The sequence below is a fragment of the Mastacembelus armatus genome, chromosome 14 (genome assembly GCF_900324485.2).
Source record: "Mastacembelus armatus chromosome 14, fMasArm1.2, whole genome shotgun sequence".
NCBI lineage: Eukaryota > Metazoa > Chordata > Actinopteri > Synbranchiformes > Mastacembelidae > Mastacembelus > Mastacembelus armatus.
This window is the reverse complement of record NC_046646.1, coordinates 23,655,136-23,679,712: the sequence shown is the minus strand read 5'-3', so window position 1 is coordinate 23,679,712 and position 24,577 is coordinate 23,655,136. Positions and strand designations below refer to the sequence as shown.

General features: G+C 43.0%; 2 protein-coding genes across 2 annotated transcripts in view; one reads left to right on the top strand and one right to left on the bottom strand.

Annotated features, from left to right (window-relative positions):
- Positions 1–390: 390 nt before the first annotated feature.
- On the bottom strand, positions 391–14,361 carry arl10 (ADP-ribosylation factor-like 10). Its single transcript, XM_026327546.1, has 4 exons — positions 13,560–14,361; positions 9,226–9,409; positions 4,299–4,474; positions 391–1,821 (listed from the first exon to the last, which is right to left on the bottom strand). Exons 1-4 carry the CDS (start codon positions 13,830–13,832, stop codon positions 1,648–1,650), a joined length of 807 nt encoding a protein of 268 aa, XP_026183331.1. The 5' UTR covers positions 13,833–14,361; the 3' UTR covers positions 391–1,647.
- A 3,019-nt stretch (positions 14,362–17,380) lies between these two features.
- Positions 17,381–24,577, top strand: part of wwc1 (WW and C2 domain containing 1) — a 38,361-nt gene continuing 31,164 nt past the window's right edge. Inside the window, exon 1 of the mRNA XM_026328273.1 lies at positions 17,381–18,325. Coding sequence (XP_026184058.1) covers positions 18,207–18,325 — 119 coding nt within the window. The 5' untranslated portion in view covers positions 17,381–18,206. The remainder of the gene's footprint in view (positions 18,326–24,577) is intronic.

Sequence of the window (24,577 nt, the reverse complement as noted above, 5' to 3'; positions counted from 1 at the left end):
TCAGGCAGCTGGAGGAGCAAATAGATTTTAGTTTCATGTTGACATTGACTTGTCAGCAGACGATCTGGGGAAAAGCCTCGAGTTGTTTTCCAAGGCTGAGCAAGAAAACAGGTGATAAGGAGGCGTTTTATAGAACCGCCTGTGTTGGCTCTAGTGATAAACTTGTTTGTGTACGTATTGTTTTGTAAGAGTCTCGTGTCGTCCCGGTTGTACTCTGGTCTCATGCAAACCAGGTCTTCTTCCTTAAGAGAGGAAGTTTATTGGTTCCTCTTAAAGATCTAATCTGAATCTGGTTCCGAAACCATGTGTTGAGTCCTTTAGTATAGTTTATTGAGGCATGATGACATTTCTTAGTTAAAAAAAAATACGTGCTTGTTTATTTCTGCTGCACTGACGGGTGTCGAGGTCCAGTAATCCTGTTCTCAGGACCCACCACCATAACACAGATGTGACTGGAAATTAAATACAAGTGAAATAAGAAACTTTATCTCATCCCTGTTTTAAGAAAAACTCATGAAGACTCAATCCAAGGGCAATAACAATCTAATTACCTTATTATTAAAGAAGACAACAATATGAAGACATGCATGAGCTCATAACAGGTCAGTCTGTGTAACACCCAGAGACGAGAAAGGCTCACTGGCTGTAAAGAGACAACAACCCCCTGAACTGCTGTTTACTGTGAAAACACCCTGCTGAGCTGAGGGACATGAAAAGGAATAAAACTTCACATTCATCACAACATGGAGCATCAGAGACAAACACAACGTTACAAATCAGACTCTAGCTAATTCCACAGCATCTGTACAAGCATCTGTTTCAGAAGGAGGTGTTTTATACAGTGATCTGACCGGAGCTGAACCGGAGGTGACACCTTTGTGTGGCCGACACTGGGAAATGACAAAGCTGAGCAGACCTGGACATGATGGTTTATAGTTAGCTGCTAGTTTAGTACTGGTGAAGTTTACTGGGAATAAACACAACCAAAGAGGACTTGGTTTTATACGTCACAAGTTCAGAAACTTGACGGAGTGAATAACTGCAGTGTCGGCGGATCCCTTTAAATTCCCCCAGAATCCCCCTGGATCTCAGGAAAGCCTCCGTGTAGGAACCTGTGAGTCTCGTTTAAACCCAGCTGATTAATTCGCCGTGCTGCTGCTGCAGCTTCATTCCCTGGGGCCTCCAACCTGGCAACCCTGAATGTTGCTTGTTCTGCTCTGGTGACTTCTCTGATCAGCAAACCAGGCAAATCTGTATATGCACCGACAGGCACGTTCAGATTTCTGTAATCGCTGCAGTAAATGAGCCCGTGACAGGCCGACTGGCGTTGGAGTGTTTGGGGAATTTAAAGGGAAAATGTTCTCAGATCCATGAACAAACCTCATCCTTCCACATTCTGTCCTCGTCCTCCTGACGCTGCACCTCCTCTTTCCCGCTGAGTAAGACGAGTCAGAAGAAAAGTGTCAGATCAGATGAGGAGGAGGAAGAAGAAGAGGAGCAGGAGGAGGAGGCTGTCTCAGCAGCCTTCATCACCCTCCTCCTCTGCCTGAATAAGCCTGAGCTTAAACGAGGCGGAGGAGGAGGATGTCCTTAAACCATCCGCTTGACTCCATCCCGCCATCTCCCGCTATGCAGGGGGAGCTGGGCTCAGATGAGCTGGAGCAGGAGGTCCTGGAAGGCGTCCAGGCCCCAGCAGGCGTTCCTCAGGGCTCCATCTGAACCCAGCTGGGCAGCCAGGAGGAAAAGCTTCCGGTGCTCGGTCACGGAGTCCAGGGACAGGGCTTCATGCAGCTCCGTCACACTCACGGCGTTCGGTTTATCCTGTGAACAGCACGAGGCCAGGTCAGGATTAAAGTACTAACCAGTGCACGTTACAGAAGTTTTCCAGTTGTGTGAAAAGGGCCTGCGGTTTAGTGTAATGTCTCTGAAACAAACATTTGAGATTAAAAAACAAACTCATGGAATCTCTTCCACAGGCTGGAAGTAGCTCCTGACTCCGATTGTTACTGGACCCGAACTGTTTACATGTTTACATGTCAATAACAAGTGAAAACTGGCCCCAAACATTTGAGCTGTGATGGACATGAGTTTGGAATTAAAGTTAGTTTGCTGCCTGAGACGTGCAGCTGTTCACACAATATTTAGTAGAAGAATACAGTGTTTTGACTGTTCCACTGATCCCAACACATATTTGATCTAATGCAGCAAAGGATCTGTGAGATCCGACAGTTCCAGCAGCAGAAGATCTCTATTTGTGTTTGATGACCTGATCCCTTATATGGTTTAATATCTGACTTCAGCAGCAAAGATCCCACCTGAACAAGCTGATTGACTTTGCAAGTAAAAGCAGCATTAACTTACATAATACTTCACGATGTCATCACAAATAACTACGTGTCATATCATCAAACAGCGGCTGTCTCGGTTATATGAACACTCAGTAAATATAATGCCGCCCTCCCACTCAAACCAGTCAGGCTGCAGTCTATAGACGTCCGCCCCGTCTCTTTCCAGCGCACAGGTTCTGCTGGGAACATCCTTTGTGTTAGTGGGTGAAGAGCTCCTCCTCCTCCTGAACACATCGTTCCTTAGGTTTCACCTGCACCGTGCACAGCACCACAAAGGCTTGATGATCTTTCAGTCAGTCAAACTATTGCAGGTGTTTTCTGACCATTTAGGTTGATTTTAGTGTGGAAGCATAAATTAATATAATTGTTTTATGCTTCTATTAAGTTGTTAGGAAAAGCAGCAGCAGCTTTAAAAACCATTTACCTGCTAAGTAATAATATTGAAAATGATCAAGTACTGAACTGCAATGAAATGATTTATTTATGTCGACTGAAGTGCTTTTCTGTCCTTATGGTTTCCTATGATTTATTTATACGTATATACACACATGTAGAATAGAATATAATATGAAATAAAATATACATTTATATTTATACTTTTTCATAATACACCAACCTGCTCTGAAAACATTTAAGTGCATCGATTTGTTTATTTGCTTAAAGCAGAAGCAGGTTCCAGATTTGAACCATGTTTTCAACAAAATATTGTAAAATGATGCAGCTAGGTTAGCTAGGTTAGCTTACTGCATGTGAGCACCATGTGTTTAGCCATATTGTGGGGGAAACAAAGAAACTCCAGTAAATGCAGGTTTGGTGCAGAACTGCACTGGATTGGTCATTTAAATAAGTCTTAAAGTCTGTAGTCCTGATTTGTGTTTAACTATGATGGACTGTAGCTGCTTTAGTTTTAAGATGTGAATTCATGGATTTTTAATGTCATATCAGTAATTTAATCTTAGAAATATTTTTGAAGCAGGACCTCCAGTATTTAAATTCCCGTGCTTTTATTTTGAAGCTGCTGTGCAATGCAAATATCTAATAAATATTCAACCAGATTTCACCCAGTGTTCACCCTGACGCCCACAGTGAAATCTTGCATGTGTGTTGAACAGTTTGATGTTCTAATTTCAAAGCGTTGAACCTGAGATGATCGTCAATAGGCAGCGTCTCTTTTATCTCTGCAGCAGAGACGCTGCCTGATGTCCCAGGTTTCCTTATTAATTTTCCAGATCAAAGCGGAGGAGGAAGAGTGTGTTCGTCCAAGGTGCTTCATATCGTTAAGTTTTGAAGATGAGTGCAGCACCTGGTCTGTGCAAGACGGTTTGAACTGAAGTGACTCCGCTGTGAGTGCACTGAGCTTTATCTCAGCTTCTTTTCTTGCTAAAATTACAGGCAACCCACAGCAGTGAGAGGATGAAAGCTGCTCTGCTCTGACAGTAGATGCTTCCCTCACGGCGTCACGTATAATTTCACAGGAAAAATGAGCCGCGGAGGAGATGCAGAGCTGGTTCTTTCAGGGGTCTGATGGATGATTTCCGCTGGTGTGTACCTGCTCGCTCTGGCACATCGTCCCCTGCTCTGACGGCTCTTCCCCAGAAGATATAACCCAATTTAACATCATTAGGTTAAAGTGCCAGTCTGCCAGAGTGTGATGGCTTTTAAGAGAATTAAGTTTCCCTCCTGTTTCTCTTTTCACCCACATTGTGCTCTCATTCATCCACAGGTCCTGCTAAAGAATCATACCCATGTTGTTGGTTTTATCTTCCCATGTGCTGTAAACTGTTAAATACCTTCTGATTTTTAGATGCTGATCAGTCAGTTGTTGAAATCAGTGGAATCAAATCAGCCGCACTTACTCAGGATTCACCGATTTGTTTTACGTGAGATAAAAGATGCAAAAGCTCTGGTTCTGGTTGTTTTCGGAGACAGAAACGGGACGTGTGGTTTTACCTGCTTGTTGCCCAGGATGACCACGGGCAGCTGGGGCTCCACCTTCAGGAGACGGTGCAGTTCATCCTTCGCCAGTGGGAGGCGGCTCCTGTCAGAGGAGTCCACCACATACACCAGAATGTGAGTCCTCCTCATGTAGTCCGACCAGTACCGCCGCAGGTCTTCCCTGCCCCCAACTGCAGCACAGAGAATAGGAGGATTCACCATGTTGGAAGAAATACTCAGACCGTTTACTGCAGTAAAACTAGTAGTACTTCTCTGCAGAATGCAAAGATACTAAAGTTATCAGACAAATATAGTAGTCTCTGAAATGTATTGAGGTCCAAATATGAAGTACAAGAAATAGAAATACTAAAGTACAAATACTTCAGAAGGACTACTACTTCTACTTCAAACCAGGAACTTTCTTGCTGTGAGGCAACAGTCCCAACCACTCAACCACTGTGCTGCCCTACACGAGTGCATCCTTTTAAAATTTTAACTTGGACTAAGACAAAGGAAAAGTCTCCACTGAGGGAAACATAGATGCCAGTAGTGGAATTGGGATTCGCCCATTGTTTAGTTTCCACGTCAGTGTTTTCACACAGCCTGGTTTCTGTTTTCAGAACATTTGGATCCACCCAGGGGGTGGTGGAGACCAAACCCAGAGCTAAAACTGAGGGGACACAGACTCTGCTCCACAGCTGCTTCATGTGAAAATAAGAAACTGGTAAATGATCAAATCATCTTAAAATTTAGTTTATCAGAAACAAAAGCTGATCATTGGGATTTCGTCTGTGTTCAAATGTTCCAGATTTAAGGATCATGATGTATTGAACTTTGTTAAAATAATCAGCCATGTTGTTTATGTTGTTTATGTTTACGTCACATGTCATTCGCTGAAAAAGGCATTTGGTTGAAAAAGTACAATTGGATTGTAATTTCACCAAATATCTGAAACTTGAGAGTTTGGATGTGGCAATGTGAATATTTGATCATTGTCAGTTGTCATTTTTCCATTGTAATGCATGAAACAACAGACGGAGCTCGTCTGGTTTCCTACATGATCTGGTCTTATTGTTTAATAAACAATTGTGTTGTGAGATGTTAGAGCTGTGGAGGAGGGTTTCCATAATTAAAAAAGGTTTAGGTTCTAATAATAGAGGAGGGACATGGTATTTAACTCTAGACCCCTGCAGGCTCTGTTTACCCAGAGTCACCGTTTCATTATCTAAGTTTCAGTCAGCGGAAACAACAGAGCACGCTCAGAGAAAGCAGGACCTGAAATGGTCTTTGAGCCATTGAAAGGAAGACCAGTCCTGACTGATCACCTGGCTCCAGGCGTTTCAGTGCAGCAGAGGTTTTCTGTCGGTGTCCTCTGAGTTCCAGTTACAGTCGGTTACAGAATAAACAGACAGATCAACAGGCAGAATTAGATCAGCTGTCAGCATGCCTCATTTCACATGTGCACTGGGCCGAATGAAATCACTGCTCTGCTTTTATTTCCATCCATGTTTTCTGCAGGGGACATTGGCCTGATTCATTTTTCATTTCATTGTGCAGCTTCTCTTCCCTTCTTTCTTTTCACGGCTTTGAAAAAAACATCCTGCGGCTTTTCTGGACTTTCCAAATTATTTTTGACCCGGTGGATCAAATTCATTTTACTGGGTTTGTGACGCAAACATGTATTTGTTGTTTCACAGCTGCTCCTTGCGTGCTACATGATGGATGAGTTGTAGTTGCAGTAACGCCATTTGGCCACTAGGTCTGGGCTCAGCTCTTTCTGCAAACCACATTCCTAGTGGATTCATTTTAACGTGAATGGCGCCTGTCACGCCTGCAGGTGTGATCGTGTCTGTGACGTCACAGATCAGTTAAAACAACAGGACCCTTTATATTGTTCTCTATTCATGTTTCTCCCCCTCAGAGCTGCATGAGTCCAGTTCCGAATGACGCCACTTTCATTTTATGGAAGAATAACTGTGTCTGATCACGTGATTCATTTATTGTTTGGCCATAAAAACTATTGTGCTGCACTTCAGCCGTCATGTCCGACACATGGACAGATGTTGGAGCTGGTGTGTGTTGGAGGTGATGAAGCTTGTTTACAAAGATCATCATCTCTGCTGCTCTGTGGGCTAATGGTGGACTGAGTCACTTGACAAACTGCTGACTGCTTGATTGTGCTATATAAAGGCACCAACGGGTGCAGAAGTTAAAGCACTTCGCACAGTTTACAGACAGTAGGAAAATCCAGTGTCCAGCTTCAGTGGAGGGAAAGTTTCATAGTAACTGAACCGTGCCGTGCAGAAGCACTGACCTGTGGTCGGACAAACTACTCAGCGCTCACACCCTGGGAGGTATGACTTCAGGTCCTCGATGCCTCCGAGTTCAGCAGGGTGCAGCAGGAAGTCATTAGTGCTGGACTTAATGGAGAATGTTGCTAGGAAACTGTGGGGATGTGGGTGTAGCTGATATGGTGTGGCAGCAATAAATACCTGTGTAGGTGATACAGTGGCACAGCGGGCGGACGCCCAGCAGTACAAGCTGCTCCTGGTTTATAGCTGCTGCTGCTCTACAGGCTGCCTGTTTATGTCCACACCCACCTGTGCACACAGCAGGTACTGAGTCATGTGGGTGGCAATGACGTGGTAGTTGTAGTTCTGAAGGTAAAACTACTTCTCTGATAGTGTTTGTGTCTTCAGTGGGAATTGCAGCCAAAGCTGCTGATTTATGGCAGGAAGAGTAAAATATACTCTGACCCCCCAAATGCACTGAATCCCCAAAACATGCATCTAAAGGAACCTGAATCCCCAAAACATGCATCTAAAGGAACTCCGGAGTCTTCGTGTCTCCTGTCACACACACTTCTCTCTTCTCCTTATTTACTCTGTTATCCTGAAGCACTTTCCATCCTCACAGGTGTTTGATATCTTCCCAGTATGAGAACATCTTTTCCTGATGATGGAAAAGATTTCCTCTTTACTGACTATGGTCTTGCAGCAGAAACACAAGATTTGATTCAAATGACGAGACAAGAATCGGTGGATGCTAAAAAACAAGGAAAGCTTTTAGGACAGTGAGTGTTTTTATAACAAGGACTAGAGACACATGTCGGCCTGTTTCTTCACTTGCTTCATTGCCGGATGTTTGTGAGCGTGTGAGCTGATGGAGTTCCTCAAATAGAGAAAAAAACAAGTTAGTACATATTGTTCTAACTGTCTACAAGAGCAGAATACAGGACCCCACCACATGCACAGTGTGTTTATAATATTAGGAACTTGTTCCTGTTGCTGAGTTGCACTTCCCTTTAGCACAAACCATAATCTCAGCTGCTCGAACTGTTTCTCGTCTCAGACGCATCTTTTCACGTTTAAAGGCTTTTTAGCTGGATTTTCCCACTGGACCCCCTAAAGAGAACTCGACAGCCCCTGTGCACCGTGCAGCTCCTGATGTGTCTAAACGTGCACTACGCTGTCAACATGCCTGTGCATCAATGTCACCCAGACAAAGAGTCCAGCATTTACTGCACTGGCCCATTGAAAGGGTGGGGGGTGGCATGTGTTCATCTCCCTCTCACGGATGAGGAAAGTATTTTTTGGGGCCTGCCGAGCTCAGATCACGAATAAATCAGACGGTAAGTGTGACACGTTCAGCCGACTGCTGCTCAGCGTCTCAGACCAGCACGATGAAAAGCGAAGTCAGTTATCTTATTTTTAGCACAGCACTGTGGCGTTCAGTGGAATGTTAATCTGAAGGATTCATGTGTTCGTAAACAGATCTGCCTCCTTTTTAGACCCAGAAAAGTCCAAAGTCACAGCTACAGTTTCTAGATGTTAACGCTCAGGATTTGTTGATGGAGAACAGAAACACCGGAGGTTTGGAGCAGGTGGCAGAGATCGCCTGTGTTGGCAGTGATGGATGCAGGGAGCTTACAGACAAGAGATGGGAGGAAAACAGCTGAAGTCTGGATGGAGTTCAGCTATGAGCTGTGAGCTGCTCTTCATCCTTCATTTCAGATTTTCAGCCTCGGTAAAATGAAAACATTTCAGTAACAATTGGATGGATTTTCAGTCATGGTTCCCAGGAGCTGAAACTTCATGTGCTGATCCTGGACTTCTCATTTTGAGCCACTTGTCCAGCACTTGGCTCAGCAGGACACAGCAACAGACCCCAGCTGCATTTGATGTGGGGGAAAACACACTGGCTGAGTCTTTTCTGTGTAAATCCACAAACCAGCAGTCGACGTGTGCAGTATCAGACAGACAGGCCATGAACAGATTGGTAATAACCGTCTTCTGTCTCTGCTGGGAGCCAATCAGTCACTGATAAGGCCAGTTTATGCTTCTGCATCAAATCTACACTGTTGGTAAAGTAGCTGCACAGAAACACTGAACCTGGCAGCTGCACTCGTTTCAGTAGATGTGACTTTTGTTCAGCATCTGTTAGCCCAGTTTCATTTGCCATAGTTTTGTAGCAGGCAGAACCAAAACACTCGAGACTCTGGCAGAAACAGAAACCCCACCGATAACTAGAGTGTTGGTGGCGAACTGGCAGACACACCAGCTCCCAAGAATCACTGCTCACATCGGCTCTGAGTCGATTCAGCGCAGAAACACAAGTCGGCCTTTGCTGGTGTCACACTGAGCTCTGATCCTCGGACCAGGCAGCTCTGAGTGAAGGAGCACGCTGGAGGCAAAGGACTTTGTACGACTTGTTCTCTGGCAGACATGAACAAACAGGTGTTTATAGGTCTGGGAGAGAATCTGGGTTTTCTGGGTTTTCCAACTTTTTCTTTGCACTTTAATCAAACACATGGCGCACTGAGCTGAGGGGTAAACACTCTTTCTACGTCTCCACGTCACGTTATGTGACGACAAAATCAAAAGAGCCTCGGGGACTCACAGGGCGTGCAGTGTTTGACTTAGAGGGATCAAAGAGGTCTTACTCTCCAGGAAGTCGAGCTGGCAGGCGGGGGCGTTGAGACTCATGAAGTTGAAGCCGCGGGTGGGGCGGCAGCGGCCTCTCTTTGCCGCCGACTCCCCGGGAGTCAGACCCTGCAACATGCTGCTCTTTCCCGCCCCGTCCAGACCGAGGACCAGGACCTGGCGCTTCCCACGCTCCTCCTCCTCCTGCACACAGAGCACAGAGACGTTCCAGATCCAATCAATCAATTATTATTATTTGTATTATTATCACCTTTATTTAACCAGGAAAAGACACTGAGATTTACAGTCTCTTTTCCAGCAGCAGTAAAATAGAGTTTCAGAGGTAAAACATAGTCATACTAACATACGTTCACAAAGATAAATTAAGGACCAGCACAAAAATACTGACGTTAAAAGATGTTGAATAATGTTGTCAGATCAGTGCATAAGTGAACAAAGCATCTACAGGCAGAATAATCAAGAATCATCAAGGTATTTAGGACCCCCTTAAAAGTATTCACTGAGACCAGCTTTCCAGGTTTAAGGGTCTTTCAGAGATGGTTCCCTGCAGCACGAGCTGCATATTTAAAAAGCCTTTTTTCCAAGTTCAGTCCGAATCTTTGGAACCGACAACAAATAAAAATCACTGCACCTGAGACTGTAGCCTCCTGCACGATTCATCTGGATGAAAGTTTGAAGATACGGTGGAGGGAAACCGACTGTATGTTTCTAAATGTGTTTTAGGAACATTTACATAGAAAACACAGTGAGTGAGTGAGTCAGAGCTTTAAGGTTCGTGACAAACCTTAGCGCTCCATGAAAAACAGTCTCCAGGGCATGGAAACCTTGAGAGGGTGCCTGCGTATATATAACATCACCATAATCAATTACTGACATGAAGGCGCCTCAACCAGTCTGAGTGAGCAGCAAGTATCAGCCGTTTGCAGACCAAACTGATTGCACTGGACTTTGGGGACTCTGACCCTGAGTGTGCAAGAAGACACTTAATAATGTTCAGGAAAATGAATCAGCGTCTACAAACCTCTGGGGGAAAATCTCCTCATATTCCACTTTAATAAAAGACTTCACAGAGCAGGGTACTAGTCTTTCACCGAGCTGCCTGGATCTGCACACAGACGAGCGGCTGACACTCAGTAAAGGTTGGCAGCCGGATTCAAACGTCAGAGCGAGACACCGGGGGGACGCCACAATCCCTGCACACGTCAGTCACCTTTTTAAAAGTCACACATTATTCAGGCAGACGAACAGTTAGAGGTTCATTACAAATTCACACCGAGTCTCCTGAAGAGAATATGACACCTGGCTCTGATTTGACTCTTTGAGAGCTGCCCTGTAACTGTGTCAGGAAGAGACACTTTTCTGGCAGGAACCTGCTGAATAAAAGCAGCAGCAGAAAACTGTTGTTGCTTTGACAAGTTATTCTCCGCTCCTGTCGTCTGGTTGGATCTCAGGATTGGACAGGAAACCTTAATCTCCAGATTTTGTTATCTAACCGTATTTTCTTCACTGATTACTCCTTAACAAATGGAGGTGATATTTTCCAAGCCTGGCTGCAGCACTTGGCTTTTACCTCCTGCTCGGTTTGTCAGTTCAGGCACTTGACAGGCTTTTTCTCTTGGATCTCAAATGAGTTCCTCCCAGTTCTGACATTTCCCATAAAAAGGCAAAGCTTCTATACTGACTTCTGTTGTTTTTCTGCACCATGGGAAGGAAAACAAGCCGAGCTCAGCTGCAGATCTGCACTGCAGGATCTGACAGGGATTTAACATCTTGCTCAAGGACACTCCAGTGAAGCAGACACTTGGTAGCACTAAAGCCAGTTCGCCTGCAGCAGCAGACGGCGAACGTAGAGCTGTTTTTTATTGAGGAGAGAAGGAAGTTGAAGGAAACTATGATCCTCTAATACCGTCACGTATCAGCGGTCCCTCATGTTCCAGGAGTTCTCGTCTGCTGAATTTATTTTATTTTTGCTGCACCCACTCTCTCTGACAGGTTTGTGTCTTCATCTCTTCATTTTTAGTGAACTTACATCCAGCAGCCTGGGGAGAGAGAGAGCTAACCTGTTGAATTCACCAGGAGCTTTGCAAGATTCTCCTGAAATAATCGGCTTCAACTCAAAACATGATTGGCCAATTTTAGGTAATAAGGTTTAATTGATTCCTAACTGTGCGAATCGATGAATGGTTTTCGTCTCACACACACACACACACACACACACACCTTTCTGATGTCAGAGTTGTGCATTTGTGTGTGTGTGTGTGTGTGCTTTGAAACGTTATCTCCATTAGAACAATCACTGGCCGTGGGATTTCACAGAGCTCTTCTATAACTCTGACAGGCTCACAATGGCCAGTTAAAAAAACTGATGCTCCAAAACCAGATGAGTCTTTTTTTTCTTTCTAGTTTCTCATCAAAACCTGCCACCTACATTACCCACAGAGCAGCTTTACAGCCTGAGTCAGAGATTGATGGTGGCCTGTGCTAGTAGCAGCTCTTGACTACAAACCTCCACCTTTACAAGGCTGTTGATCATTCCCCTGAAAATGTTTCACCATGAAAAGGTTTCTGTTGAATGGAAAGCTGATAACAGAATCCAAATAGATGAAAGTGGCTGTTACTAATAAAAACAGGCATAAATAATGAATATTTTGACTTTACTCTCCGCTGTTCCTGCTTTACATGTGCACGTACGTGCAGAAAGTTCGACCCGTGCAGCTCATCCAGCAGCTGAAGCCTCTGCTGTTTCATTCAACCCTCCCACCTGCTGAAGCTCCTCAGGTCAAAAACACACTCGTGCGATCACAGTGCACCGTGGTGCACGTGGCTCCTGGGACCACATCGTTTACGTCCCCTGTGCATCTTCTAAAGACCGGCTGAGCCACTTAAACCAGGCTGAGCCCATTAGTATCTGCTGCTGATTAAATCAAGGCAACGAGATTAAAGACATGCAAATGGATTTGATTAAGGGGTTCAGGCTGCAGCTGTAGTGAATTCAGTAAAACCCTCCTGTCGCCGTGTCTGCAGGAAGCTCTAGTCCTCCGACACAACAGCAGCAACTCAGTCACTTAGTCGCTCGACAGGAAGTGGCTCTGCAGCTCGACAGGAAGTGGATCTGCAGCTTCTTAACAGGTGATGGATTAATCAAGTTTTTTTTTTTTTTTTAAGCAAAAACCCCAAACAGGTCACATGCAGGTTGTTTTCAGTCCGGTCCCGGTTTGATCCTGGTTCACATGGAACAGGAGAAACCTACGACCTCACCTTCATCATCTATAATCAACACCCCTCCATCCTCATCATCAGTGACATCGTCTACACTTTATAATCATCATCATCCTCGTTTTGTTCTCAGCCCTAACATCATGCTGTCATTCTCATCATCTTCATCATTCTCACCAGCATCAATGATCATCATCCTCATTTTGTTCTCATCCCTACCATCATCATCATCATCTTTATCATCATCTGTTCATCCTCAACATCTTCCTCTGATATGATCATTTACTTCTCCGGCACTGTCATCGTCATGCTCTCATTTTCCTTCTCATCCATCATCATCATCATCATCATAAAGGCCATGATCTGTTCATCTTCATCTTTACAATCACCTTTGTCATTGTCATCTTCACTTTTAACATCCTTTTCTTCATCACAACACCATCCTCACCATCATCTTCATCACTACTGGCAGCACCACCCCCATCATCATCATCATCGTCGTCACCATTTCACTTTCCCCTTGATCATTTGCTTCCACCTATTCATTATCATCATCCTCTTCTTCTTCATTATGGTGTCCATGACCATCATCATCATCACCTCTGTCACTGACATCCAAATAATCTTCATCATAATCACCCCCACTCATTTGTTCACTATAATCTTCCTCCTCCTCCTCATCGTCACGTTTTCCATCACCTTCATCATCATCACACCAACATGTCAATTATTCAGCACAGCATCTTCATCTTCATCACATTCATCATCACACCAACATGTCAATTATTCATCACAGCAATCTTCATCATCATCTTCATCATCACATTCATCATCACACCAACATGTCAGTTATTCATCACATCTTCATCATTCACATCTTCTTGTTTTTAAATGTCACCACCAGCATCATCATCATCATCATCATCATCACTAACACGGCCATTTGTTCACCAAGCATCATTACATGTTCTTCATCATCTTCCTCACCATCAACTCAGAAATCTGCAGTGTTTCCCTCCTCCAGTCAGCCTGCCAGATGTACCAACACAAGTTACACACTTGAGTGGAAAACAAAATGAAACCAGGAGGGCTCTGAATTAGAAACACACTGTCCCACCTCCTTGATCGTGCAGTATTCTGCCTGTGGTGACCATATCCGCCTCTTGTAGAAGTAGTTCAAGGCGATGAAGAGAGCGGAGCCCAGGGCGGCCACGGCGGCGGTCAGGGCGATGGAGATGTGCCGGAGGAGAACCATATGTGGAGCGCACCGATCGGCGGCAGGAACCGGGGGAGTCCGAGCCGGAGTCACTGCTTCGGGGACAGTGTGCTGACTGAGCTCCGCGTCCTCCTCGATCTTCTTGCTGTGGTGCCGCCGCTGGACGCTCCACATGTGACCGGCTGCCTCTGCTTGTTTTTGTTTCCAGACGCGCAAGAGGAAAGAAAGAATGAGACGTTCAAGTGCAGCTTGTAAACTCCGCGTCTCTGGAATTGCGGCTCCTCGAGCTTTCAAGTGCACTGACAAATACTTAATCGATTAGTCGAGCAACTAGTAACAAACATAATATAAACAACTAGTTTTTCCAGGTTCTTACTTCTCAAAAGTCCGAAGCTTTTCCGTCTTCAGGTTGCGGACTCTTGTTCACATTACAGTCTGCCATTTTCTTTATGCTGTCAGACTTTTTATAGAGAAAATAATCAATAGGGGTAGTTGAGGTAGCTTGTGAATTTCCCTCCGGGGATCAATAAAGTCAATAAATACTTGCAGCCCCCTTTAACATAATTTTTGATCCTGTCAGTGAGTTTAGAGGTTTACCTGTGCTTTAAATGTGCAGGGTAAATCTGCACTGGACAACAGGACTGGATTTGCCTATGAAGAACAAAAATGAGCTGCTCAGACTGTCCTCCCAGGACAAACGAGAGTCTAATGTCGAGAGCGGAAAACTCTAGATATTAGATAAGAGCGAATGAATAAGTCAGCTATTATAGAAATCCATGCAGGTCAGGGGTCAACAAGCATTAGACTAGACTGTTCACCTTCACGAACCCAAATACAAATCAGTGCAGAAAGTACCCGAGGACCGTGGCCATAACCCAGTGTCACATTGGTGCAAGTGGAATCACACATCCAACTCAGGAGATTTTGCTTCTTCAGAAATCTCATTTTTAATTCGGTCAAGTTGTTTGGGGCTTGAAATACTCGGTTGTTGACCATATTCAGTATCAGCTGGAAATTTAAAGCAGCTATCGAGAAGCTCTGGTTAGAAAATAAAATACAAAAACATTAGTAGCAGAAACAAAACAGGCCACTAACCAGTACAATCATTTATTCAGGGCTTTACCTGCCCACTTGAAACATCTTGTGGAAATCGGATTTTTTTTTTTTTTTTTTAAAAAACAAACTAACCCTAAGCACTGATTTTCAATCTTCCCGACCGAACTTGAAGGCATCAGACGCACCCCGGTGGGAGTCAGCGAGGCAGCTGACGTTTTCTACCTGGGAGCTGAAAGACACGAGTTGGCTGTGTTTAAAATATGAATGAAGTTTTGGAGAGAGTCGTGGTGCATGAGAAGGTAAAGCGCTCCATCTAGAGACCAGAACACAGAGAGACCACAGAGACCACAGAGACCTGCTCCTGGATCCCTCATCCAGCTGGGCCAGTGGGCTCTGAAAAACAGTATCTGACAGGTGAGATAATCTGAATCAGTGGAAATATTTAACTATTTCACTAAAGATACTCAAAGAGCAACATCTACTGCAAGTATCACCAGTAAAATTAAGTCATTGTGTAAGTAGCATCTTATAATGGGTCAAGGTTGTTACCACTTTACTGTGGTAACAGACAACTACACAAAAACTACACAAGTTCTGCAACTGGAATTAAACCAAACTGATTGATCGATCAATTAAAAAAGGTCCAACAGTCATCACCACATCAATGCACCAAAATAAAAATATGTTAACTGGGAATTTTTAATCAAAGCTGGACTTGAGCTCTGATGTTGACACACTAAGAAAACTGTAACTGTCCATCAGCTGATTGATCGTATTGATGGATCTGTGTGTGTCAATCCCCTTTTCTGACCTGGTGTCAGCGCAAACAAACAGGCAAAGACACAAAACATAGTGAATCATAGAAAAAGGCCACAGTTAATGTTTTCAAACCTAAAAGCACATTAATCTCTGACTCAGCTCAAACCCCAGTTTGTTTGATGTGTCGAGGAGCCTGGATGAAATGAATCGACACATCAGGTTCCCCCAAATAAAACGTGACATTACATTACTGAGGCAGTTTTCGTGTGTCATGACGGGTTTTATAACCATGTAGCACATCAGCTTACCCCAGGTCATAAAAGGCTGAGTCTGTGTGAAGCAGTTTTCACAGTGTGTCAGGTGAATTTCTCTGTCCTTTCTGAATAACTGGAGCCCACCAGGTTGAAAGATGCCTCCTGTAATTAAAATCAGAACAGGTGGAGGAACAGTTGCTTCGCCTGTGCTGAAATTACACTGTCGGCCTCTGATCACACAGGGTCATTTTTAGATGGTGCTGACTGGGAGCTGTTAGGATGCATCGCTTCACTGATTATGGGCCAGAACACCTGAAGTACAGCCCATTGGACTGGCCTGAAGTCCGTCTGTCGCTCAGCATGAAGAGGAGCCAGTGAGCAGGTCTTGGCCTGCAGGGGGCGCCGTGAGCTTGGAAGTTTGTCAGCACAGAAAACTGAGAAGGCCGGTGGCTATTTACTCACAGGATGTTTTATAGAGCAACAAATAAGAATAACAAGGAAGTCAGAAGAGGACAACTGTCAAACAAACTGCCATAGTCCAAAATGAACAGGAATATAAAATAAAACATCAAAGATGACACAGATACAGAACCGGGGCCATCTATGACATCTTTGACCTCTTGCAGATTGTCATCAACATGAAAACAGACAGTTTATTAAAAATAAATGTTATTGTTGAAATGAAACTTGTACATCAAAACAGGAATAAATCTTTATTTACTTACTGCGATGGAAGAAGTACTTTACTGCAGTACCTACTTAAATAAAAGTGTATAATCAGCAAAATGTACTTAAAGTATTAAAGTAAAAGTACTCATTCTGCAGTAAACTGATCCCTGTCAGTGTTTTACTGTTATATGTTTCTGGGTGAATAATCGTTAATGCGTTAATGTATAGGGCAGCATGTTGGATAAGCGGTTGCTTCACAGCAAGAAGGTTCCTGGTTCAAAACCCATCAGGGGCCTTTCTGTGTGGAGTCTGCATGTTCTCCCTGTGCTTGTGTGGGTTTTCTCCAGGTACTCTGGTTTCCTCCCACAGTCCAAAAACATGTATGTCAGGTTGATTGGTGTGTGAGGTTGTTTGTCTCTATGTGGCCCTGTGATGGACTGGGGACCTGTCCAGGGTGGACCCCTGCCTTTCACCCAAAGACAGCTGGGATAGGCTCCAGCAGATCCCTGGGACCCTGGTTAGGACTAAGCGGGTATAGTTGATGGATGGATGGATATGTAACTCCAGTAAAAAGTACAAGGCCTGCTTGATGTGTAGTGGAGTAGGAGCTGAATAAGATAAACGTTATTCATCTCCAAGGGGAAATTCAAGTAGTCTTGTAGTTAATTAGTAAGTCAAGTAAGTGAGAGTAGTCAGTTGTCATCTGCTACTGAATAAATAATCAACTAAAGTATAAGTACCTCAAACTTGTACTTACAAAAACGTACTCAGTTATTTATTTATTTATTGTTTATTTGACAGAGACTATGGAAAATACATATTTTGTACCAACCAGAGATTTTTCTTCACTTCTTTACATTCCGGAGTCGACTACAGCAACCGGAAGTCTTATTTTGCAGGCTGAAGTTGTAAACAAATGTTTTATTTTGAAACCGTTTCCGGAAGCCGCCATAGTGAGTGTGTGTGTGTATTGACGGCCGAAGTCAAAGGGTATGAGCAAAGACTTTACCGCCGCTGTCGCCGCCGCTGCTCCTGCTCCCCTCCCGGCCGGTTTTAAACCAATAATCTAACAAAATAACAGACAACTTTCTCGCGGATTTACCGGATTTTCACGGAAGTTGTTTTCCGTCGTTGTTTCCTTCTCTCAGCGGTGTTCGGAGGGGTCGTTACCCCGCGGCTGGCGGCTAGCATCGGGTACCGCTGCTAAACATGGTGGCCTGTCGGCGAGGAGGAGAGACGAGTCCAGTTTGGGGGTTTTAGGGTTTTTTTTAAGACACTTGGACGGGTCTTACTGTGAAGCCTCGCTGCCCTGGACACATTTTTGCCTCCGTTTCGCCTTTTGTGCTGGTTTGTGGACGTGAGGCTGCTTCTGTTTATGTCGGACCCGCCGCAGCTCCAGCTCCAGCCCCGTGTGTGTTCACTGGACCGTGGATAATCTGGTTTTAATTCAAAAGTTGACACCAGACTGCGCCAAAGTTTCCCATCCGGGTTGGAAAAGTGGGGAAAGATGTTCTCACAAACGTAGAAAGAGGAGAAAGAGCAGCACGGTTGGTTTTTAGTGTGACCCCCGTAGGAATGAATGGTGCAGCCTGCTGGAGCTGAAGTAGTTTCTTTAACTGTGCGTTAACTTGGATTTGATCCGCGTCTTGTTATGGATTGTTATTATGGCCTGTTGCAAACCACGCCGGCCCTGGGATTGTTGGAGTAACTGTTGAAGTTGCTGATGGTGACGATGACAGAGAAAAGCGATGGTTTCCCTGCGTTATGATTCCGACTAGAGAGGAGTTCATTACATGGAGACTCGCCTGACATGCCGAGGAAGGAGTTGCCACTACCTGAGGGTTGGGAGGAAGCCAGAGACTTTGATGGCAAAGTCTATTACATTGACCACATTAACCAGTCCACCAGCTGGATCGATCCAAGAGACAGGTAGGCCTGTGTGTGTTGGAGATGATGGTTGACCTTTGACCTCATGGAAATGATCACAAGCATCAAACTCCAATCAGCAAATTGAAAAGAATCTGTCTTAAATGTGACTTATGCATTGATGGGAAGTAATTGTACATGTACTCAAGTGCTGTACTTTGTTCTGATGTATTTTACCTGAGTACTACCATGTAGTACTACTTCATCCTTGGACTTCACCACATGTCAGAGTCAAACCTTGGACTTTTTCCTGCTCTACATTTATCTGATAACTTTAGTTCCTTTTCAGTGTATCCAGCAGTATATGAAGTACTTCAAATTAGAAGTATATAAGGTAGTTAACATCAGCTACCCAGCAGTATACAAAGTACTTCAAATTAGAAGTATCTAAGGTAGTTAATGTCAGCTACCCAGCGGTATATAAAGTACTTCAAATTAGAAGTATATAAGGTAGTTAACGTCAGCTACCCAGCGGTATATAAAGTACTTCAAATTAGAAGTATATAAGGTAGTTAACGTCAGCTACCCAGCGGTATATAAAGTACTTCAAATTAGAAGTATCTAAGGTAGTTAACGTCAGCTACCCAGCGGTATATAAAGCACTTCAAATTAGAAGTACATAAGGTAGTTAACGTCAGCTACCAGCGGTATATAAAGTACTTCACATTAGAAGTATATAAGGTAGTTAACGTCAGCTACCCAGCGGTATGCAAAGTACTTCAAATTAGAAGTATCTAAGGTAGTTAACGTCAGCTACCCAGCGGTATACAAAGTACTTCAAATTAGAAGTATATAAGGTAGTTAACGTCAGCTACCCAGCGGTATACAAAGTACTTCAAATTAGAAGTATATAAGGTAGTTAACGTCAGCTACCCAGCGGTATATAAAGTACTTCAAATTAGAAGTATATAAGGTAGTTAACATCAGCTACCCAGCGGTATATAAAGTACTTCAAATTAGAAGTATATAAGGTAGCTAACGTCAGCTACCCAGCAGTATATAAAGTACTTCAAATTAGAAGTATATAAGGTAGTTGACGTCAGCTACCCAGCGGTATATAAAGTCCTTCACATTAGAAGTATATTAGGTAGTTGACGTCAGCTACCCAGCGGTACATAAAGTACTTCAAATTAGAAGTATATAACGTAGTTAACGTCACCTACCCAGCGGTATATAAAGTCCTTCACATTAGAAGTATATTAGGTAGTTAACGTCAGCTACCCAGCGGTATATAAAGTACTTCAAATTAGAAGTATATAAGGTAGCTAACGTCAGCTACCCAGCGGTATATAAAGTACTTCAAATTAGAAATATATAAGGTAGTTGACGTCAGCTACCCAGCGGTATATAAAGTCCTTCACATTAGAAGTATATTAGGTAGTTAACGTCACCTACCCAGCGGTATATAAAGTACTTCAAATTAGAAGTATATAAGGTAGTTAACGTCACCTACCCAGCGGTATATAAAGTACTTCAAATTAGAAGTATATAAGGTAGTTAACGTCACCTACCCAGCGGTATATAAAGTACTTCAAATTAGAAGTATATAAGGTAGTTAACGTCAGCTACCCAGCGGTATATAAAGTACTTCAAATTAGAAGTATCTAAGGTAGTTAACGTCAGCTACCCAGGAGTATATAAAGTACTTCAAATTAGAAGTATATAAGGTAGTTAACGTCAGCTATGCAGCGGTATATAAAGTACTTCAAATTAGAAGTATATAAGGTAGTTAACGTCAGCTCCCCAGCGGTATATAAAGTACTTCAAATTAGAAGTATATAAGGTAGTTAACGTCAGCTACCCAGCGGTATATAAAGTACTTCAAATTAGAAGTATATAAGGTAGATAACGTCAGCTACCCAGCGGTATATAAAGTACTTCAAATTAGAAGTATATAAGGTAGTTAACGTCAGCTACCCAGCGGTATATAAAGTACTTCAAATTAGAAGTACATAAGGTAGTTAACGTCAGCTACCCAGCGGTATATAAAGTACTTCAAATTAGAAGTATCTAAGGTAGTTAACGTCAGCTACCCAGCGGTATATAAAGTACTTCAAATTAGAAGTATATAAGGTAGATAACGTCAGCTACCCAGCGGTATATAAAGTACTTCAAATTAGAAGTATATAAGGTAGTTAACGTCAGCTACCCAGCGGTATATAAAGTACTTCAAATTAGAAGTACATAAGGTAGTTAACGTCAGCTACCCAGCGGTATATAAAGTATTTCAAATTAGAAGTATATAAGGTAGTTAACGTCAGCTACCCAGCGGTATATAAAGTACTTCAAATTAGAAGTATATAAGGTAGTTAACGTCAGCTACCCAGCGGTATATAAAGTACTTCAAATTAGAAGTATATAAGGTAGTTAATATCAGCTCCAACATTAAAGTGATCAACACAATAATCATCAATAATTAGAATCCAATAATATCAGATACATTCATGCGAAATGGGCCATTCGGCACAATGAGTACTTTTACTTTGGATACTTCAAGTACATTTGGATGATAGTACTTTTGGGCTTTTACTGCAGTAACATTTAGAATGCAGGACTTTTACTCTGTGGTATTTCTACTGTTACTGCAGTAAAATGGCTCAGTACTTCTTCCAGCATTAAACTTTTATGGAGGATGGTAGGAAACTGAGAGGCAGTGACTGCATGTCAGGCTACACATGGAGATGTTGGCCCCAGTTAATCAATATAACACACACTGTGATGATGATGATGATGATGATGATGATGAACAAAGATCATCAGTGCTTTGTTTACAGTTTCAGGTCCGTCTCCTCCTCAGGAAACAAAACAGAAATGCTCTTTTGTTAAAGCACGTGTTAAATGTTTTAGGGCAAATCTGTTTTGTGTGGACTGAACGTTGAACATTTTAACTAACCAGAGATTTCTTCACGTGTGTTTGGTTGTGATGAGCAGCCAGTCCATAGGACCCCCCTTATGTGAGACTACATGAGAACAAGAAGGAATCAAACACTAACTAATGTCCAAAATCTCGAAGAGGCAGAAGTGAATTTATTCAAAGACTGTTATTGTTAATTCGACTACATGTGCAAAAATAAGCAGCATAAAATGAAGTAAAATAAGAAAATGGAACATAACGGTTGTTAGTGCCTCAAAATACTACACAAAAATGTGTGTTCATCATCATCGTCAGTGACATCTTTACTGATAAACATCTTGTTTTGTGTCTGTGCGACATAGAAAACCTTCCCTCTTTTAAGTATTTTTTAAATAAAAAGTCTTACCAGCAGTTTTTGTTATTTATACCTGGGACTGAATCCCAAGTTGAATATTCTGCCTCAAATCCAAATTTTAAGGTGACAATAAATGATGTTTACATTCAGGGTTTCCACCGGAGCACAATCAAAATGCTTTATTTGGTCTGGTAAAGTGGAACAAACAAGAAAAATGGATTTGTCCTAGCCCTGAATGCCAGAGATATTTTCTGCTTCGCTGTGTTTCTCCCAGGGTGCATCCTGCTCGTTTACATTCCTCTAATTAGAGAGCAGGTCTGTAGGTGTGAGCTACCTTCTTCTCTCCTCTCTCTTTTATAGAAATCCATCAGTGTAATAAGCTTAGAGTGCCAAGCATGCAGCACTACACAACACAGTCCCACTTGTACCAGAACACAGTGTGTGTGTGCGTGCGTGCGTGTGTGTGTGGGGGGGGGTTATTCATCCCAACCAGTTACTTAAGACCCCTCCGACTTTGAAACCAAATCCCTCTAATGGCTTATGTCTGGAGTTCTGGAGGCTGGAGGCTTAGGGTTGTTTTTGTCTTTTATCCAAATTCTTTTCTTACTGCTCCAGATTTCCTTTGTCTCTGTATTTGAACTGGACCTTACGATTTTAGACGATTTATAATTTTTCTTAACGTCTGCGTGACGTGAAGACAGAATATGATTCTGATAGTTTTCTTTGTCAAAGCTCTATGCATTTTCCCCGAGTAACTGGACCTGTATGTGCCATATCAACTAAAGAGGAACAGTAACAAGGTTATTCTCCGTTTACAGATCGCAAACATTGTAATTAACAGCTGGAGCAGCTGTGCAATGATAATAATAATATATGTCAGCACTTGCAGGGACGTCACTGTGCGTTATTGGTTAAGAAGAAACAGTAGAGTAAAACAACACAGCACTGGTCACCGGTGAGTGAAGGAACATGACCTGAGGTGCTGCCACTTTTAGTCTTTAGAAACCCAACAGAGCGCGGTGTCTGTTCCGTGTCGGACTTGGTAACACAACTTTGCTTTTCTGTTTTGTTTCATCGGCTTTAGCTGCTGCGGCCACAGTTATTCAGGCTCGTTGACTGGACAAGCTTTCCGTTTTGTGTGTGAGGTATTTTTCATATCAGTCAAAAACTAACACATCAACTACTCTGCATGTTGGGCTCCGTTGTTTCTGTTCTTGTTGTGTAGCTTAATATAAAAAATACAGGTTGTGTTCACATGAACAGAAATTCTGTAGTAAAATAAAACGATATTTCTCATCAGTTGAGGATGTGCGATGATACTGGTCCCACTAAGGCTGTATGTGCTGGTTGGATGATGTGATTTACACCCTGAGATCATAGTTTTTATGTTTCCTGGTTAATCTGTCAAGGATTTCTGTTGATTAAACAGTTACTTGTTTAGTATGTTAAATGTTAGAGAGCAGCTGGAACCACCATGCTTTTGGCATTTTTGCTGGAGAACTATTCAGTGTTGTTGATAAATGGTCTTTACTACTTTACTTTGTTGGTAACGTGGTTAATATGCATTAGGCTGTTGCAGGTGAAATAATGGTCGTTTCACAGGACTGATTTATTTTAGTCAGGAGTTTGGGTTTTTGGTGTTTATTTTATTTGGGTGAGTCATAAACAGACTGATCCTTTCTCCTGAATTCCTGTGACTGATCCATACGCTGAACCATAATCTGTAAATAGACTCTTGTTCTGTCAGTTTAATGTGCATTTCTTATAGAAATCCTGATGAAATGTATTGAAAAAATATCTTTTCTGGCTTCAGCTTCTCGACTGAGGATTTGCTGCTTGTGTCTGTTCTGCATCATAGTAAACTGAATGTCTTTGGACCATTGCTCAGACAAAACAAGACGTAGGAAGATGCTGCGTTGAGCTTAGAGCAGCAGAGATGGATGTTTCTGAAAATAATTGTTAGTTTTGCCCTGGAAGTGAAGAGTAGCAGTGTCTCTGTCTCTTAGGTGCTGCCCCTGTGTTGTCTTGCATGTCCTCTGGTTGGTGTGTTTGCTATTGAGGTAACACACACACACACACACACACACACACACACACTCATCACTGTGTTTGCGGCCCAAAAGATGGCAGGTGGAATGAAGACTTTCTCCTTGTAGTGAAACTCTACTTGGTTGTTTTACACACACATGGAGAATGAAGTGAGAAGGAGGAAAAGCCTCCCAAACAAAGTCCTTAAAAACACAACACACACACACACACACACACACACACACACACACACACTCACATTCCTGAAACACACGACGAGAAGGACCGAGCAGCGTGCAGACCGGCCAACCAAAAGCTTGATTCATCTGAAATCCCTTTCACTGCCTGCCAAGGTGCACAGGGTCAAAGTGCAGCATGAGGCCCTGCAAACTGTTGACTAGGATCCGTACAGAGACGAGCTCAGTCACAGCTGCAGTGTAGTTTTCTTTAATGCATAACTAACCAGTGTTATTACTTATTTATTTACGGCAGCTCGTAACAGCATCGAGCTGCACCGGGTTCTGGGTTCTTTTGTTCAGACTGGACAATATATTAACGTAACACTTTATCATCATCATATACATACAAGTCAACACACTTTACCAAAAATCTGCCCCAACAAAATGACTCCTGTGTAACTTCTCACAGAGACACATGAAGTTCTCAGTGTAGTCCGTGGGTTTCATCACATTATTTCACACACAGAACCATAAACAAAGCATGTTCCACCTGTGGCTGTCTCCAGCTTTAGAAACACGAGCCTTGCAGTCATCAGTACATTGCTGACCTGAGGAAGGGCTGCTGCCACCACCTTTACACACAGTTGCTGAATCCTTACGGTGAAATACAGCCTCGCTTTACACCGTTTAACTTTAATTGTGTTTAAGGAGGCTGCAAGCCCAGGTCTTTGAATGGCACAGAAATCTGTGTTTGGATTTTATACCAAGAGGTGACACAGGAGTTAGTGGTCATGTCATGTTGTGTGGGTTAACAGGTTTTACTATATTTTAAATCAACT

What these genes read in the sequence shown, in the direction of transcription:
- arl10 (XM_026327546.1), bottom strand. Translation starts at nt 13,832, where the DNA reads ATGTGGAGCGTCCAGCGGCGGCACCACAGCAAGAAGATCGAGGAGGAC. An exon ending in CCAGCTCGACTTCCTGGAGA is followed by an intron (nt 4,475 to 9,225) that starts GTAAGACCTCTT and finishes TCTGTGCTGCAG; the next exon opens with TTGGGGGCAGGGAAGACCTG. An exon ending in TCATCCTGGGCAACAAGCAG is followed by an intron (nt 1,822 to 4,298) that starts GTAAAACCACAC and finishes TGCTGTTCACAG; the next exon opens with GATAAACCGAACGCCGTGAG.